The 14,795-nt window shown below is 52.2% G+C and overlaps 6 protein-coding genes across 6 annotated transcripts; 2 read left to right on the top strand and 4 right to left on the bottom strand.

Moving 5' to 3' along the window:
- Window positions 1-1,051: 1,051 nt before the first annotated feature.
- LSCM1_04792 (uncharacterized protein) lies at window positions 1,052-1,801 on the bottom strand (the record flags this gene model as incomplete). The annotated part of the gene is made up of 1 exon (XM_067322283.1): window positions 1,052-1,801. The coding sequence occupies one exon, from the start codon at window positions 1,799-1,801 to the stop codon at window positions 1,052-1,054; it is 750 nt and encodes a 249-aa protein (XP_067179080.1).
- Window positions 1,802-2,740: 939 nt separating this feature from the next.
- LSCM1_04791 (uncharacterized protein) lies at window positions 2,741-3,652 on the bottom strand (the record flags this gene model as incomplete). Its single annotated transcript, XM_067322282.1, has 1 exon — window positions 2,741-3,652. One exon carries the CDS (start codon window positions 3,650-3,652, stop codon window positions 2,741-2,743), a length of 912 nt encoding a protein of 303 aa, XP_067179079.1.
- A 5,445-nt stretch (window positions 3,653-9,097) lies between these two features.
- On the bottom strand, window positions 9,098-10,234 carry LSCM1_04789 (uncharacterized protein; the record flags this gene model as incomplete). The annotated part of the gene is made up of 1 exon (XM_067322281.1): window positions 9,098-10,234. One exon carries the CDS (start codon window positions 10,232-10,234, stop codon window positions 9,098-9,100), a length of 1,137 nt encoding a protein of 378 aa, XP_067179078.1.
- Window positions 10,235-10,770: 536 nt separating this feature from the next.
- Window positions 10,771-11,289, bottom strand: LSCM1_04788 (uncharacterized protein; the record flags this gene model as incomplete). The annotated part of the gene is made up of 1 exon (XM_067322280.1): window positions 10,771-11,289. The coding sequence occupies one exon, from the start codon at window positions 11,287-11,289 to the stop codon at window positions 10,771-10,773; it is 519 nt and encodes a 172-aa protein (XP_067179077.1).
- Window positions 11,290-12,938: 1,649 nt separating this feature from the next.
- On the top strand, window positions 12,939-13,340 carry LSCM1_04787 (uncharacterized protein; the record flags this gene model as incomplete). Its single annotated transcript, XM_067322279.1, has 1 exon — window positions 12,939-13,340. One exon carries the CDS (start codon window positions 12,939-12,941, stop codon window positions 13,338-13,340), a length of 402 nt encoding a protein of 133 aa, XP_067179076.1.
- A 418-nt stretch (window positions 13,341-13,758) lies between these two features.
- On the top strand, window positions 13,759-14,232 carry LSCM1_04786 (uncharacterized protein; the record flags this gene model as incomplete). The annotated part of the gene is made up of 1 exon (XM_067322278.1): window positions 13,759-14,232. The coding sequence occupies one exon, from the start codon at window positions 13,759-13,761 to the stop codon at window positions 14,230-14,232; it is 474 nt and encodes a 157-aa protein (XP_067179075.1).
- Between the last annotated feature and the right edge of the window lie 563 nt (window positions 14,233-14,795).

Here is a 14,795-nt window from a genome sequence, read left to right as displayed (position 1 = left end):
ACCCCAGATTGGCAAAGATCAGCGCGGACGCGCAGCCCATCGAGCCGAAGAAGGCTGCCGACTGCGGGTACTTGTCGTCGCACGACACGGCAGCGACGCCGCCGCACACCGCGGCGGCAGCCACAACGCTTGCAATTTGGTACTTCATAGCTGAAAGACTTGTTCCCTATGGTAAAAGAAGGGATGAGCGTGCGTATAGCGCTGTCGAGGCTGATAGGCACTAATGCAACGTTGGAAGCTAAGGGTGAGGGTAGCACAGAAATCCTAAAGATCAGAGAACTTCTCTCTGTGTGTATAGGGGGAGAGGTGCTGGGAAAAGAAAGTAGCTGAGTAGGGGGTGAAGGTGGGTGAGCGCAGACCCACGCAGAAGGAAGGCAATAGCCCAGGAGAAAGAGGAAGAAGGAACGTTTGCTTGATCTTATCCCTGCGACAAAACTGGCACAGATGAAAATTCTGAGTTGTGATTCAAGAGAGATGAGTAGCAGAGAGGGGTGAAGTGGGCGCATGGGCAGTCCAGCAAGAGGGACCTGTGAGGGATGCACGTTGTTTCTCTTTCCCCGCGAGCGATTGGCTGCAAGCACGCAAAGGGGGATGTGTCGGAAGCGCGCGCATGCCGACCTGTGTGTGCATAGGCCTCCGAAGGCGAGGTTGGGCTCCGCACAAGTGGGTAGAAGAAAGAGAAGTAAGGGAACAGTGCGGTGAGTCGCGTCTGTCTGGCCCACTTTACCCGCTAAGGGACATCCTCTCGGACTTCGTCCACTCACCCTCCCCTATCCCTCCACAGCGCCCTGCCTCACCATTTGAGAACTCAGCACACGTAGATACAAACGCAGAGCGCCCCCCATCCATTTGAGAGCATTGCGGAACACGCCTGCACACCTCACGTTGCTGTCTCAACTCTGGACTGAGACACCCCCGCTGTAACTCTCAACGCTCTGCTAATCGTTGTATAGTTGCTTGTTTGGCTCGGAGGAAATGAAAAGAAGAAACGAAAAAAAAGAGAAGGCGCTCATGGCCGTCGCTCCGTATACGTGGTTCACTGCAAGTCAGCTTACTTCTTCTGGAACGCAGCCACCTCGGCGCGCTGGGCGTGCACCTTGCGGGTGTGCTTCTTGGAGTGCTCGCGCTGGCGCAGTGCGCGGCGGTTGGAGGCAATCAGGCGCAGGTACTCACGACGCTCAGCGGCAGACGCCCGCACCTTGGCAATGGCATCCTTAGCCTTCTTGGCACGGCGGGCCTTGATCTTCGGCGTAATGAGGCGCTGAATCTTTGGGGCCTTCAGACGGTCCTTCTTTCCGCTCTTGGCGACGCGGCGACGAACCACGTACTTTCGCACGTCCTCCGTACGGGACAGATTGAACAGCTTGCGGATCTTGCTCGCGCGCTTCGGGCCCAGGCGGCGGGGCGCCGTGATGTCCGTCACACCCTCGATGGGCTGGTCACCGACCTTGGAGATGGTCACGTTCAGCACCGCAATGTCGCTCGCGAGCACGCATCCGCGAACGTTCTTGCGACGGCGCTCACCCTGGTAGCCGCGGAAGGTGTTGAAGCCGATCGCACCGCGCTTCAGCAGCAACGACACACGGCTGGGGGCGAGCACGCCGGGCACCATCGGGAAGCCATCCTTATCCGAGCCACCGCGCAGGCGGAAGATGTAGCCCTTGAACTCGCTGCCAAAGATGGAGCCGTCAACCTCGTTGCCGAGGTGGTAGTCCTGCAGCTGCACCCGGCGGAGCACCTCGTCCGAGATATCGAACTGCTTCACCGTCCCGTTTCGGGGGTACGCGATGTTAAGCTTCATTGGAACCTGTTGATGCGCGTTGGGAAGGTTTAGTTGAATTCAGCACCAGCGTGGGGTGGTAACAGAGAGGACAACGATAGCGGAGGAGATAGAGCGGATGATAAGGTGCACTGGGAGATGGCCTCGTGCGAAGGAATGCACTCCCGCGCAGATGGGCTCAAGGAAAGCGCTTTAGCAAGGGCAACAGAAGGAAGCGTGCCGCCGTGACGCAAAGACCCTCTCACCCTCCCTACTGCTTTGTCCACATGTCGATCTCTTACTCGGTCTCACCCGAAATAGAGAAAGACAGAGACATACAGTTCTCTCTCCTTCAGCATTGTCACCACTGCCAATGACACTGTCGTTCCTTTGAAGACAGTGAGAGGGTAGGGAGAGGCAGACTGCGCAGCACAGCCGATGCAGGCAAGAGACTGCTTCCGGCAGCCGCACAGGCCACTCAGCGCAGGTTAGGAGCAACGACTCGTCAGAGTCTCACACGAACGCCTCCTAAGAACCCATACGAAATAAAGGAAGTGGTGAGCGAGGAAAACAAAAAACAGTGAGTGCTCCAGGGGGGTGTGAGGAGAGAACATCAGTTTCACGCGCCCCGCGTTCCTTTTTTTTTTCGCATTAGCCCCCGTCTTCCCCTTTGTGACGGGGCTTTACTCCTACCAATGTGTAATGCGGCATCCACCGATATTCCTAACAAAACGAAAAACAGTGCTAAAAGGTACTCCTCTCGGTGTGCATGCGCGAAGCAGTCCTGTGTCAGTGCGTCTTCTCTTGCACGCACAGAGGTGAGGGCGAAAAGACACAGCTGTCTTACGAGGAAGCCAAAGGGAAACAACCTCTGCACGAGGGAAGCGCTACACCACAGGAGACACATTGAGGTACTTGGGCGCGGGCGACAGTGGGGTGGGAAGCCACCCATCCAGGCGCCGGCACTGCATTGCACATCGCCTACTTCATGCGTGCACTCTCCCAGAAGTTCGTCCTCCGCACACCCTTTGCCGCGTTGCCCTCGAGAGATGTCATAGCCGAGATAATCTCTATCAGCGAGGAGGTAATGCTGCTCTGGCGAGTCTTGTTGTACAAGGAGCTCGTCTTTTGTTGCAGAGTGCTGATGTTGGAAAGCTGTCCCTCAACGGCAACCAGGCGCGCAGCCTGCTCCGAGAGCTCGTTTTCGCACACAGCGTTCAGGATGGCCAAAGTGGCGTGAAAATCGTAGAAGTCTCGAATCATCTGCTCGTCTTCGTTCAGCAGCGCATTGGCGAAGAGGTAGCGACTCTTCTGGTTCTCGGTGCTGGAGGCGTCAGCGAGATCCTCCTTCCACTTATCGTAGGCAGGAATGTTGTAGTAGCACTGCTTCTGCGAACCAGCGCTCACACAGCGGTGAAAAAGAATGTGAAAGCGGTCAGCCTCGGGGCACAGCTGTTGCGCGTTCTCCCACACGTACGTGGCGTACGCGAAGTGCATCGGCTCGTGCATGTCGTTCACAATGCCCATACGGAAGGAAGATGGGTATAGCTTCGAGAGGGCCTCGATACCCCTCTTCCCAAGAGGCATGAGGTAGGCGCGGCTAGAGGCAACGCTGTCGATTACCTTCACAACGTTGCTATTGAGAGCACCGCACGATCCACGGTTTGTCATCACAGGGATGTATACTGTCTTGGCCTGCGGCGAGTCCCCAATAAGCTGGCCGGGCCTACTAAAAGCCTTCTCGGTATAGCGAAGGGTGTAGTCACGCGTCTTAATGCGCGCCTGTGCCATGCGGAACTTGGCCAGCGTCACCATCTTGATCGTCTTCACAATGGAGTAGAAGCGGTTGTAGCCGTCCAGCTTCTCCTTGTAGAGACGAAGTCTGCCAGACATTTTGAAGCGGGGACGTTGGCGATTACGGCTCTTGCTTCCTGGTGAAAACAGCTGTTCACTTTACGTTGAGAAGGGAGTCACTGGGGAGAAGGAAAGCGGTGAAGAGAAGAATAAGGGTCAGAAACAGGCGGCGGAAAGGGGGCAAATTCACGTGTGGGGGGGGGGCGGCGGAAGGGAGAGGACGGACACAAAGGGAGACAGGACAAACAGAGGGAAAGTTCGAAACGTGTGCGGCGCATCGAGCACATTAGCGATTGAACGTGAGCCAAAAAAGGAGAGGAGGCAGATAAAGAACCGCTTGCCTTTCGTTTCTTGTTTGCCCGTTCGGGCATCAACGCTGCCGCATTCAGCGAGTCCTCTCTCGGCCGAGATGTCAGTGATGCAGGCGCACCAGAGGCTTTGACGCCTACGCAGTGGCATAGGTCAGCTCGCCCATGGTGGAGACGTTTTCGGGACGTCCTATGGAATGCCATATGGCAGCGACACCCTGTCTCTGGAGCACTGTGGCAAACCACAGTAGCGACGGCCACCGTGTCCTTCGGTGTTTCTTCCAAGTAAAGAACAATTTCACTCTACTTTTCAGTTTTTTATGCCTCGTTTGCTCCCACTCGAGTCGTGCTCAGATCATACGCATGTGCGTGCATCACATTCATCGGATTTGGCAAGCGCAAGGGGGGAAAGAGGGGGTGAGGCCGGAACTGCACCCTCGCACTGCACACGCACACACTTGTGCCCCGCCATACTCACCTACTTCATTCCACGACGCCGACAGCTCCAGTGCAGCTTTTGTTTTCCCTCAGCGCTTTGATGGAAGGGAGGAGCAATGCAGGCATGACAAGGTTGCATGAGAGTATCACCCTGAATGTATTCTAGTCAGGTGGAAGTGCGTCGTGAGGTGGCCGTGATGCAGCGCAACGAAACCGATGACACGCAGACGCACGCAGACAGCATTCACGGATCTCAAGTGCGTCTCACTTTTCTTCTTTCGGCAGTTTAGCCCGTTTGGCAAAGGGGAAAGGAGAAGAAAGAAAAACAATGATCAACCCATCGATTGAAAGAGAAATCATTGCACACCGACACGCAAACTCAAACGGAGAGTGACTTAAAATTAGATTCGCTTAGTCTGAACGTCAGACAACACAGAAGCCAAAAGCAAAACAAATATACGCAGCCACGCACACGCACGTGCACGTAAGCGTTGGGTAAGTGATAAACTTCCTCCACCTGCAGCTTTTCTTTGGCGTTTGTGCAAAGCCTCGTCACCGCGCACACCTTCTCTTTTCCTTCCCTCCTGCCTCCACACACACACACACCTGAGATCTTACCACCTCAGGGTAGAGAAAGACGCAGGATGGGGAATGAGGGGGAGACAAGAGGCACCCTAATCGTCATCCGAGTTGGACACGCGCTGGCGCTTCACACCGCTCATCTTGGACGGAGCCTGACCGTATTGGACACCTTCCGCGTTTGTCCTAACGCCTCCGTAGTCGACGTAGAACCAGTCCGATGGGGTGTTCGACTGGGGGCGACCGTACTTGTCCAATAGGCCGTCCTTCATCATTGAACGCTTCTTCACAGCGATCGGGCCAAGACCCCAGCGGCGCGGGTATGTGTCACGATCCATGATCACACGCTTGCTTCGCGCAACGATGCCATGGTCAACAGAGGCCATCTGAGACGTGGTCATCTCTGCATACGCCAGTGCGATAGCCTCACCTTTCGTGGTCATCAGCACTACGACATCGTCGCGCTCAATGCCATTGTCGAAGCGCGCAAGACCTGGAATCATCAGCTTCGCGCCATAGCACACAGCGTTGACAGCAGAGTCCTTCACGACAATGCGCTTGTGGTTCGACAGCAGGTATTCGCACGGCAGGATGACGCGACGCAGGTAAGTGTCATCCTTTTCGTTCTCGTAGAGCCACTGAGCGTCCATGACGTCATGCATGGTGGAGAGATGATCATTCTCCGTTATGACACCAGTCCGAATGCGACGCAGCTCTTCCATGTGGCCACCAGCGCCGAGGATGAGGCCCAGATGCACACAAAGGGTACGAATGTACGTACCAGCCTCGCAGTGCGTCTCGAAGACAGCCAAGTGCCGGTGCTTGTCATACTCAATCAGCTGGTTCGAGTAGATGCTGCGAATGCGGAGCTGGCGCTTAACTGCCGCGATCAGAGGAGGACGCTGGAAGCATGGGCCCGTTAGTCGCTGAAGAGCAGCATCCACCTTCTTTTGACTTACTGTATCGTGAAGGCGCAGTACGCCAATGTACGTCTTACCGGCGTTCTGCTGAGACTTCACCAATCGTGTGGCACGGTCAATGCAAATGATTAAGGCACCAGTCACCTTTGGATCCAATGTACCAGCGTGGCCAGTCTTGTCACACTTCAAAATGCGTTTGATCCAGGAGACAACCTCGTGAGAGCTAGGGTTGGAAGGCTTATCCATGTTGATCATCCCGTACTTGATGTACTCGGATAAGGGGCGCCGCAGCGGAGACCAGCCACAGTCGAGCAAGGTGAAATGGCTACAGCGAACGTTCATCTTATCATAGTTCTTAAGCAGCAGTGGCCATTCTTCAGGTGGTAGCGCGCTGTTTGGGTCCTTCTCCCCAACGGGAATGCAAAAGTCCTCATGGCGCTGGATCTCTCCAACTCTCTTTTTGCCCATTGCCAAGACAGAGAAAGACTACTCAGATCGCAGGACTATCACATGAAACGAAAGGCAGAAACTCGTAGCTTATGCAGTGGAAAACCATGAAAGCGACGTATCCATATGAAGAGCGAAAGAACCCATGTGGGAGGCAAAGTGTGTGCGCAGAAGAAAGGCGAAGGTCGGAGATAGGGGAGCCCAAAGTGACATGAGGCACAAAGAATCAAGCATTTTCCTCTCGCGACGTGCCCGTTGTACCATCGATCGTGAATTCACCCCCACTCTACCGCGGGCCTGTTGCAGGCTCATCGCGTAGTGTGAAGCAGCAACAGATACGCGCCCCACAGCAGTGCCGGCACAGTCATCTGAGCACAGTCTCTGCCTCAAACGCTTCCCACTGTCTGGTGAGCAGGTCGCCCCATAGCCACATCCAGTATACCAGCCGACACCTGACGCGTTCCTTCGCCCCTCCCCCTCCAGGGCGACTCACGCTCTCCACACGGGTAGGCAGCGAGGAGGGGCAGGTGAGGAATATTCGAGTCACCTTGACACTCTACCTCCCATATGGGTCGTGCAGAAGTGTTCACCATTGCACTTGACTCCAACGCAACGCCACCCACGAGCTGGCCGCCAACATCAGTAGCGATGCATCGCCACTGCTCTCCCGACTTCACAGGGGAACGGCCCCACCATCACCAAAAGTGGCTCGACATTGGCAAGGGCAGGGGCTTCGGGGCCTCCTGAGAATGGGCCACTGGGCCATATGATGCCCCGGATTCAGGCATCCCCTGCCAACACAGTCTCTTCGCTGATTTCAGGAAAAACAAAGAACTTCAGCGCACGGGTTACCCTCAGCTTGCAGACAAGTACCCAGAGGGCCGCTCTTTAGCGGCATGAGACGAAACTCTTAAGCACGATGCAGTGCCGCCTAGAGAAAGATTCTCTCGATGGGCTCAGGATCGCGGGTCGGCACTGTTTTTCCCTTCTGTCTGGTGAAGCTTTTCTCACCTCGCGTTCGGCATACAACTTTTGCCTCTTGAAGTAAGCTGAGCTATCATCACGCCTCGCTGTTCCAAAGAGTATACGAATCCTCGCTCTCATTGTAGGCAATGTAGCAGATAAACCGTGCGTCTGCCTCCTGAAGGGTAGGCCAGTGCCACAGCGAATAGCATGGATGTGCTGCGTGGCCTTCGATCTGGTGACAAGCATACGCATCATAGCAGTACGGGTACGCGCGCGGATAAATAGGACCGTATCCGATCGTCAGCTCTTCACCCTCCTGAATGTCCCGAACGCAGATGACACTCAGTCGCCCGTTTTTGCGGTGTGGCTCCTGAATCCAGGCACAGTTGCTCTTTTCGTCGACATTTGGTTCATTTATAAAGGGCGTGAACGTTGTTTGAAGCTCTACAAATACCTCATTAAAGTAATTGGCACAGTTGTACTCCATCAAAGCATACTTGGGTACTGGGCGACCACACTTGGCTTGCTCGCCACTCAGAAAATCCAAGTATCCGGGGTAAACGCCGATAATGGAGAGCGCCGGTATGTTCTTCGCTGCTACCACTCCTACTCCGCCACCCTTGGAGGCGATGCACTCTTTGCGCAAGAACTGTAGCGACTGCGGCGACTGAAAAAAACTTTGCACGAGCGACTGCAGCTCCTTCAGAAGTGCTGCATCATCAGAGGCTGTGCCGGCTTGCTGCAAAAGCCTTTGGATCCTCTCAACGGTAGCTGGTGGATACTCGTCGGATATTGTTAGTGCCCTCTTGGCAGCACGGCGGGCATTATCACACTCGCTCGGCGACTGTGGAACCAATCCCTCTGTGTACTCCACTGCTTGGCATTGAAAGCAGGCACGCATGTGATCTACATATGCAAGATTAGCAGGCTTCCACATGACCTGCTCCAGAGTTGCAGGCTCCGAGCAGGCGTCGTGAACGGTGTTACCGCAATAGCAGCACACTTTCATGTCGGTATTTCCCTCTGGTGAATGGCAAATGTTGCATATTTTGAAAGCACACCGCAACTGAAGCTCAATAAACTTGGACCATACATCGGCATCGGTAATTGTTTCCGCTTCCTTAGTAATGTTCAGCGTCTCTTCCCAGAGGGTAATACTGTACGTATTGTTCCACCAAAATCGCTTTGTCGATTCATCGTCGACATTAAGAGACCAATCTTCACAAGCTGTAGGGACCAGTACTGGTGGCATTTCGACAACTGCGCAGAGCCCAGAACTATGTCATAGCGAATGCGGAGAGCCAGAGAAGAACGGCTGCATCATCACAAGATGTATTTCGTTTGTTATGGGTAGAAATCCGAGGCACATAGAAGAGAGGCTCCAGAGAAAAAAGAGAGAAGAATTTGTACTTTAGCAGCAAGGGTTCATTTCACCCATGTAAGCACCCATTGAAGTCTCTTCTGTTCAATTGAAAATATCGAAACCCGTGAGGGAGTATTGAGAAATGAGTCGTCACAGATCTACATTTTTTTGTCTCGCTTGCGATACCTACAACACAAGCGAAAAAAGCTGAAAAGCACGGTTCCTGTACTCGGCACAGGAACTTCTAGTGGGATACGGATCCCGTCATCTCACATTTATATTTTTTAGTCAATATTTCCTGGAAATACGAGCGCAGATGCACAAGTATCATAGCTCCCCTGCTGAGAAAAAAAAAACACTATTTCGCACATGTGTCTGCGCATCAGAAACGCCTCTGGCAAAAAGCAAGTCCAGCTACCACCAGACTTGACTTCTGCCACAAATGTTGACCTCATACTAGGGATCAAAGCGATGCAAAAAGTGAGAGCGGCTCTTTCTTCACGGCAGCTGAGCGGAACTTCTCTCTGACATCCTCCCCTCGAAAAAAATCAACACTGCGCCCCAGGCTGTGAGGCTCGAATGGATCTCGGATAAGGAACACCTGGTGGCCGAGAAGGTGCCACCGCTCCTTCTCGTCCAGCTCACCTAGGGACTCACACCATTCGTCTTTGGTAAAGAAGCGTTCCCGAGAGCGAATATCGACTACGGAAGCATCGAAGTCGAAACCCCCAGGGGTACCGTAGAAGTCGAAGAAGCCCAGGACGTCGCTTTGTATGAGGGAAATATCTGCTTCTTGCAGAGGCAAAATTGCGGCAAATTCATCGACTTGGCTGAGGTCGCCATTGGCCTCCGCGGCAACGGAGACGATTGCATTGACCCGTTGACTAATTGCTTCCTCATCAAAGACAAGCGTTGTGCGGCCTGTCTCTTTCATATAATGAATGTACATGATGGACAGCGCATACGGGGAGATCCATCCGCGTCTAGCGTTCAGTATTCGGTGCTCTCGTCCCCATTGCTTTACACCTAGCACCCCCAACCGAAGTCGAGGATCACCTGCCATATACTGCCGAAGTAGCAAAGTGTTTTTCAGCCCGTCTATCGAGAGAGAGAGATCAAATTTGCTGCTATGCTGAATAGTTTTGCGTACGTACTGCACGATCGGCACTCTCGCACGAAAGATTCGTTGTGGATGTAGCTCGACATCGCTGTTGTTCTTTCGAATGTGAGCAAAAATATCGGAAAGGAGCGTTTCCTGGTGCTCACGTTCAATGACGTATGCGCCTTTTTGCCGAGCGTTTTCCGAGGTAACGGGAAAGGAAACAATATAATCCGCGTCGCCGTCTGTGAAGGAAGTGCCAGAGACAATGGAGCCGTACGGCAATACAACTGGAGAAGCGTACTCCTCCGCCTCGTTTGCCCCGAGACTAAGAGAAACCCCTTTGAGTAGTCCTTGCAGCCATTTTCCTTGCTCCAGTATCTGCGAGTACCGCTCCTTCGATAGTATTTTGCGCGAAAGCTCTGCAATCTTACTGCTCATGCTAGTATCTTCCGCATTATCAACGCTGCCACTCACATTGGTGTGATTCACAAGAAACATAACGATAAAAGGGCAAAGGACCAAGATAGTGAGAGAGAGGAGACTACGATAAGGCAAAGCAATGTACTATAGAAAGTAGCAGAGTGCCTCCGTAAAACTGGAGAAGCGAAGAGAATGGCTGATTGTGCTACGCAGTCGGTTGCAGAGAAGGAGCGCAATTCACAGCTCATACGGGCTTCAACGAAGGTTGCATTAGCTAATCTCAAACCAATCTAAAGGAAAGTAAGTCAGCATGGTAGCTATCTTCTGTTTCGTGAAAGTTGGGCCCCCACAAAAGCGCACTTTTTCAACAAACATAGTTTCATTTTTTTCTGCGAGCCTGTTGAGCTTCAGCGCTGGCTCAAGAATCCTGTACTTCACGAGAGACCTGCCACCAATCTCTGAAATGAGAAACCACGCAGAAAAACGCATGTGTGAAGCGCTTGTGGTGATGTACAACTTTTTCTGTGGTCTCGAATAAAAACTTTTTCTATCGCTCCCTGCGGTACTAATGGGTGCTGTACTTTCAGGCGAGCACACCAGCAGATGACACATCTTCATTGGAGGGAATCGAGAAACGAGTCAAGATCGTGGTCGTCCTGCAAAGTAGCCAAAAGTTTTTTTTCCGCCTCTTCAGCAATTTCCTGAGGTGTTTTTTTCTCGGGCTTTTTTTCCACTTGCTTCCTGCGGATCGAGCGCGGCACAAACAGGCCTCTGTGCTCGTCACTTGTAGCGGTGCCTCTCGCTAAAAATAGATCATCATCCGAATCCGAGTCCACGGGCGACAGTGTACTGGCTGTGAGAGGTGCCTCCTTCTCGGGTTCTTTGTTACTTATCGCCTCGAGGTCCTGAATCATGCGATGTACAAGGCGCTTACGTTCGTTTTGCTGAGGTGCCAAAAAACGGGCTCTGCTCAAAGACTCCAACTCCAGACGCAGTTTACTGAGATCCTCTCTGGACAGCTTTTCCTTCCATTTGAGGTCTCTTTCTTGCCTCTTGCGCTGCTGGAACTGCTCACGGGTTTCTTTAAAGCCGAATTTCCGACTCTGATCAGCGACCTCCTTCGAGGGCGGCATAGTAGCCAAAGATGTTTAAAAAGTATCAATTAATTTCTTTGGAATCCATTTAAAGGAGAGAAAATGAGGTTTTCCTCAAAGCGGTTGGCCTACGCGTGTAACAATAAAAGGGGAAGATTGTCAGTAGGTAAACCTGAGGTCGAGCGAAAGATACATGAAAGCGTTAAAAATCGTGGCGCTGTGCTGCCACTTTCTCGGCTCGCACAGCAGACGCTTCAGTATGTACGAGGAAACAGGAGAGGAAGAGACGGTAGGTGAGAGCCGCAGCAACTTCATGGAATGGTACGCGAAAGCGAAGTAGCTGAGAGAGCGTTTTTCTGCGCCCCCCCCTTCCTCTTCACCTCCAAAACGTTTTTTTTTTTCTTTTCAAAGAGATGGGAAGCAGCCGTAATAATATGAGCATCACGACGGCGAAAATTTTGACCCCCCCCTCTCCCTTCTCTATTTCCGTTTCCGCTGTGCGGCAAAGGTATCAAGGACGTTCGCACTGGACATTGGTGGCGGGATTCCTAAGCTTTACAGCTTTCGTATAGCCTCAGTGCCTTATGTGCCTGCCCCCCCCTCCAGGACTCGTTGATGAAAGAATAAATCTTTTAATCTTCTCTCGCATGCCATTGAATGAGAGGCTCAAAGAGCCAGGGTGGCTATCGCGTGCATGTAGCACTGAGGGCGATTTGCTTCTGTGGGAAGTCAGCAACGTAATCGCCTGCGGCACCGTACAAAATAATGCTTGCACCCTTGTTGAAGGTGCTTCTCTAATGATATCTTACAACTCTTTCGCGCCTCTCATTTCTGCGCATCTGTATTGCTTCAGCTTTCGCTTCGCCGCCAAATGGAGCCATCAAAGCAGCTTTGTCTCTTTTGCCGAGAGCTGGGTACAGTTTCAAACATTGGTGGCATCGAAATATGTCAGCGGTGCAGCACGCGCTATGGTCAGCTATGCCTCACCTACAAACGAAGAGTCTGCTCTCTTCTTACCCCTCTGGGTTGGAGTGCTCGGCTCGTTAGTCATTGCATGAGCAGCGATATATACCCAGGTGATGATGCTCCGGTGTTCTTCATTCAATGCTGCAAAGGCTGCATTACTGTGACCACTGCAGTCGATAGAGTTGCCCTTTTCGCCGTTGCAAGTCGACTTCAATTCGACACCATAACCCGGAAACCGTACGCCCATAGAGCAAAGAAAACAGGACGCAAGAGTAAACTGACAGGTAATCGCTAACCATCTGTCTCTCTGCTTCGAGACGCGAATACCCACCTACGCAGAAATGTGAAGCCCATCGTTCCCAGCCTTCATCAACCAAGCTGGCGTAGAAGAAGAGCTTAATTGTTGCATGGCAAGCCGACAAAGCCCAATCAAAAGCTTTTCAGCAGTAGCTCTGCTATCTATGAAAACTGTGTGGAATGCTGGCTCTAGAATGAAAAAAATCGTCTAACGTGAGTCTGAGTCTTCCCTTCTACGGGGCAGAAGCCCGTGCGTATCATGCTCACCATCCTTGCTTACTTCTGCATTGCACCTCAACGAAAATTGTCCTCTTCTTGATGGATATTCGCGTCTTTTTTTCACCTCTTGGCCGCCTCTCTTCCTCATTTTTCATCGCCTGTGAACTCTCTCACCATATGCGACAGTGCCATTACAGCACACCAAAATGGTTAAGCCGTTCGTTTCGAAGCGTATCGTGAAGAAGCGCACGAAGCGCTTCACTCGCCACCGCTATGAGCTCTTCCCGCAGCTGAGCTCCAGCTGGCGCAAGCCACGCGGCGAGGACTCCCCGGTGCGCCGCCGCTACAAGGGCCAGAAGGCGATGCCCAACAAAGGTTATGGTAGCGACCGCGCCACCAAGTACATCACTCCCTCGGGCTTTCGGAATTTTCCTATCAACAATGTGCAGGACCTGTACATGCTCGTAATGCAGAACCGCAAGTACGCTGGTGTCATCTCGCACACCGTCGGTGCCTGCAAGCGCAAGGCTATTGTACGCAAGGCTTTGGAGCTCGATGTGCGTCTGGCAAACGGGAACGCGAAGCTGCGCAAGATCGCTAACCAATAGGTGTCTCTAAATCGTAATCGGCCTATTTTTTTCCTTTTTCGTTCATAAGGCAAAACAAAAAAAACAAGTGTACGCACTTTGCGTTCATTCGGGTTGCGCGGCCAACCATGTCTATGATGCTGCCTGGATGAGAGCGTGTGCTGCTCTAGTTTATGCGATAGCCATCTTCTCTCGCTATGCTGTCCTCACAAAAGATGCTTGAGAGAACAAAATGCAGCGGCCATACTAACGCAATTGCGGCAAAATATCTCTACAGGTGACACTACTCTTTTGAATCCTTGCTTGCTTGAACATATCTGCAAATATTGGCGGCCACGAACTATCTCGCCTCTTTTGTGTGTATATCACCTACAAGTGTATGCCTCGTTAGCTTCATCTTCGCGAAGTACAATATCCGCCGACTACAACATCCAAAAAAATGCCGCACGAAGATCATAGGAAGTACAAAATCCAGCGTGAGGAGATGCCGGCAATGCCTCACTTCAGTGATTTCAGCGACCCTCGCTTCTGTGCAACGAATAACAAGCAGAAGAACGGCATTCTGGCCTACTACCAGTGGCTCCATTGCATCGGAAACTGGGGTGAGGAGCACTCGATGTGCAAAAAGATGCGTTGGTATGTCGAGCGCATGATGCATGAGACCTGGCTGGAGAAGTGGGAGGAAAAGCGCGCCCTTGGCCACTTTGACCACACTGTTCTCTACGGCGTAAAGCCATGGAAGGAGTTTGAGCCGCTCTACCAGCCAGTAAAGAAAAACCGAAAGGGTGCGTATGAATACTGGCTAGACCGAGACTTCGAACCTTTGTACGATGCCGATGCAGCGGACTGGCGTGAGAAGGCGCCAATACTTCATGATATGTTTGTCTTGGGGAAGAAGCCAGTGTCAGCGTAACCGCTGAGTGTAAAGTTATTAGTGCCCATCGTGCCTTTGGGTCTTCAGTTGCCAGCGCTCAAACATAATCTGATCGTTAGCCTTTTACTTTTTGTATGTCTGGGCCAAAAGGTCATCAAAAAAAAATCAGCGTAGGACTTCTTTTCAGGCAAGGAGACGAGAGGTGCCTTCTTTTTAGCGTCAAGTAGTTGTCGTGGTTTCTTTGGTTTTGGTTAGTTTTCCGGTTATGCTAGTCAAGTATGAGGGGGAAAAGAAAAGATTTTCACATAGAGTGGTTATTGCGCACGAATCGTGAGAGAGTCAAAAGCTTGTTGAGTGCGCGAGCGTGGTTACACTCCAAGCTGGTGCAGCATTCAATAACAGATGCGAAGCTATTCCATGCTCTAGGCGTTGACGAAAAAGGAAGATAGTTTCAATACCCTGGCGGATGCGCGGGCGAACTCTTGAGGGCCAAGTGCGTGGTTTTGCCTATTCATGATGAGCTGTTTCACTAGCTGTGCAGTTCTTCCAGATCTCTTGACCCCTCACCTGACATTGTCAAAAAAAAACTGTGACACAACCTT

Source organism: Leishmania martiniquensis, chromosome 21 (assembly GCF_017916325.1).
Source record: "Leishmania martiniquensis isolate LSCM1 chromosome 21, whole genome shotgun sequence".
In the NCBI taxonomy this organism is placed as follows: domain Eukaryota; phylum Euglenozoa; class Kinetoplastea; order Trypanosomatida; family Trypanosomatidae; genus Leishmania; species Leishmania martiniquensis.
Note: the sequence above shows the minus strand (reverse complement) of the source record. Positions and strands in the feature narration are given on the sequence as shown.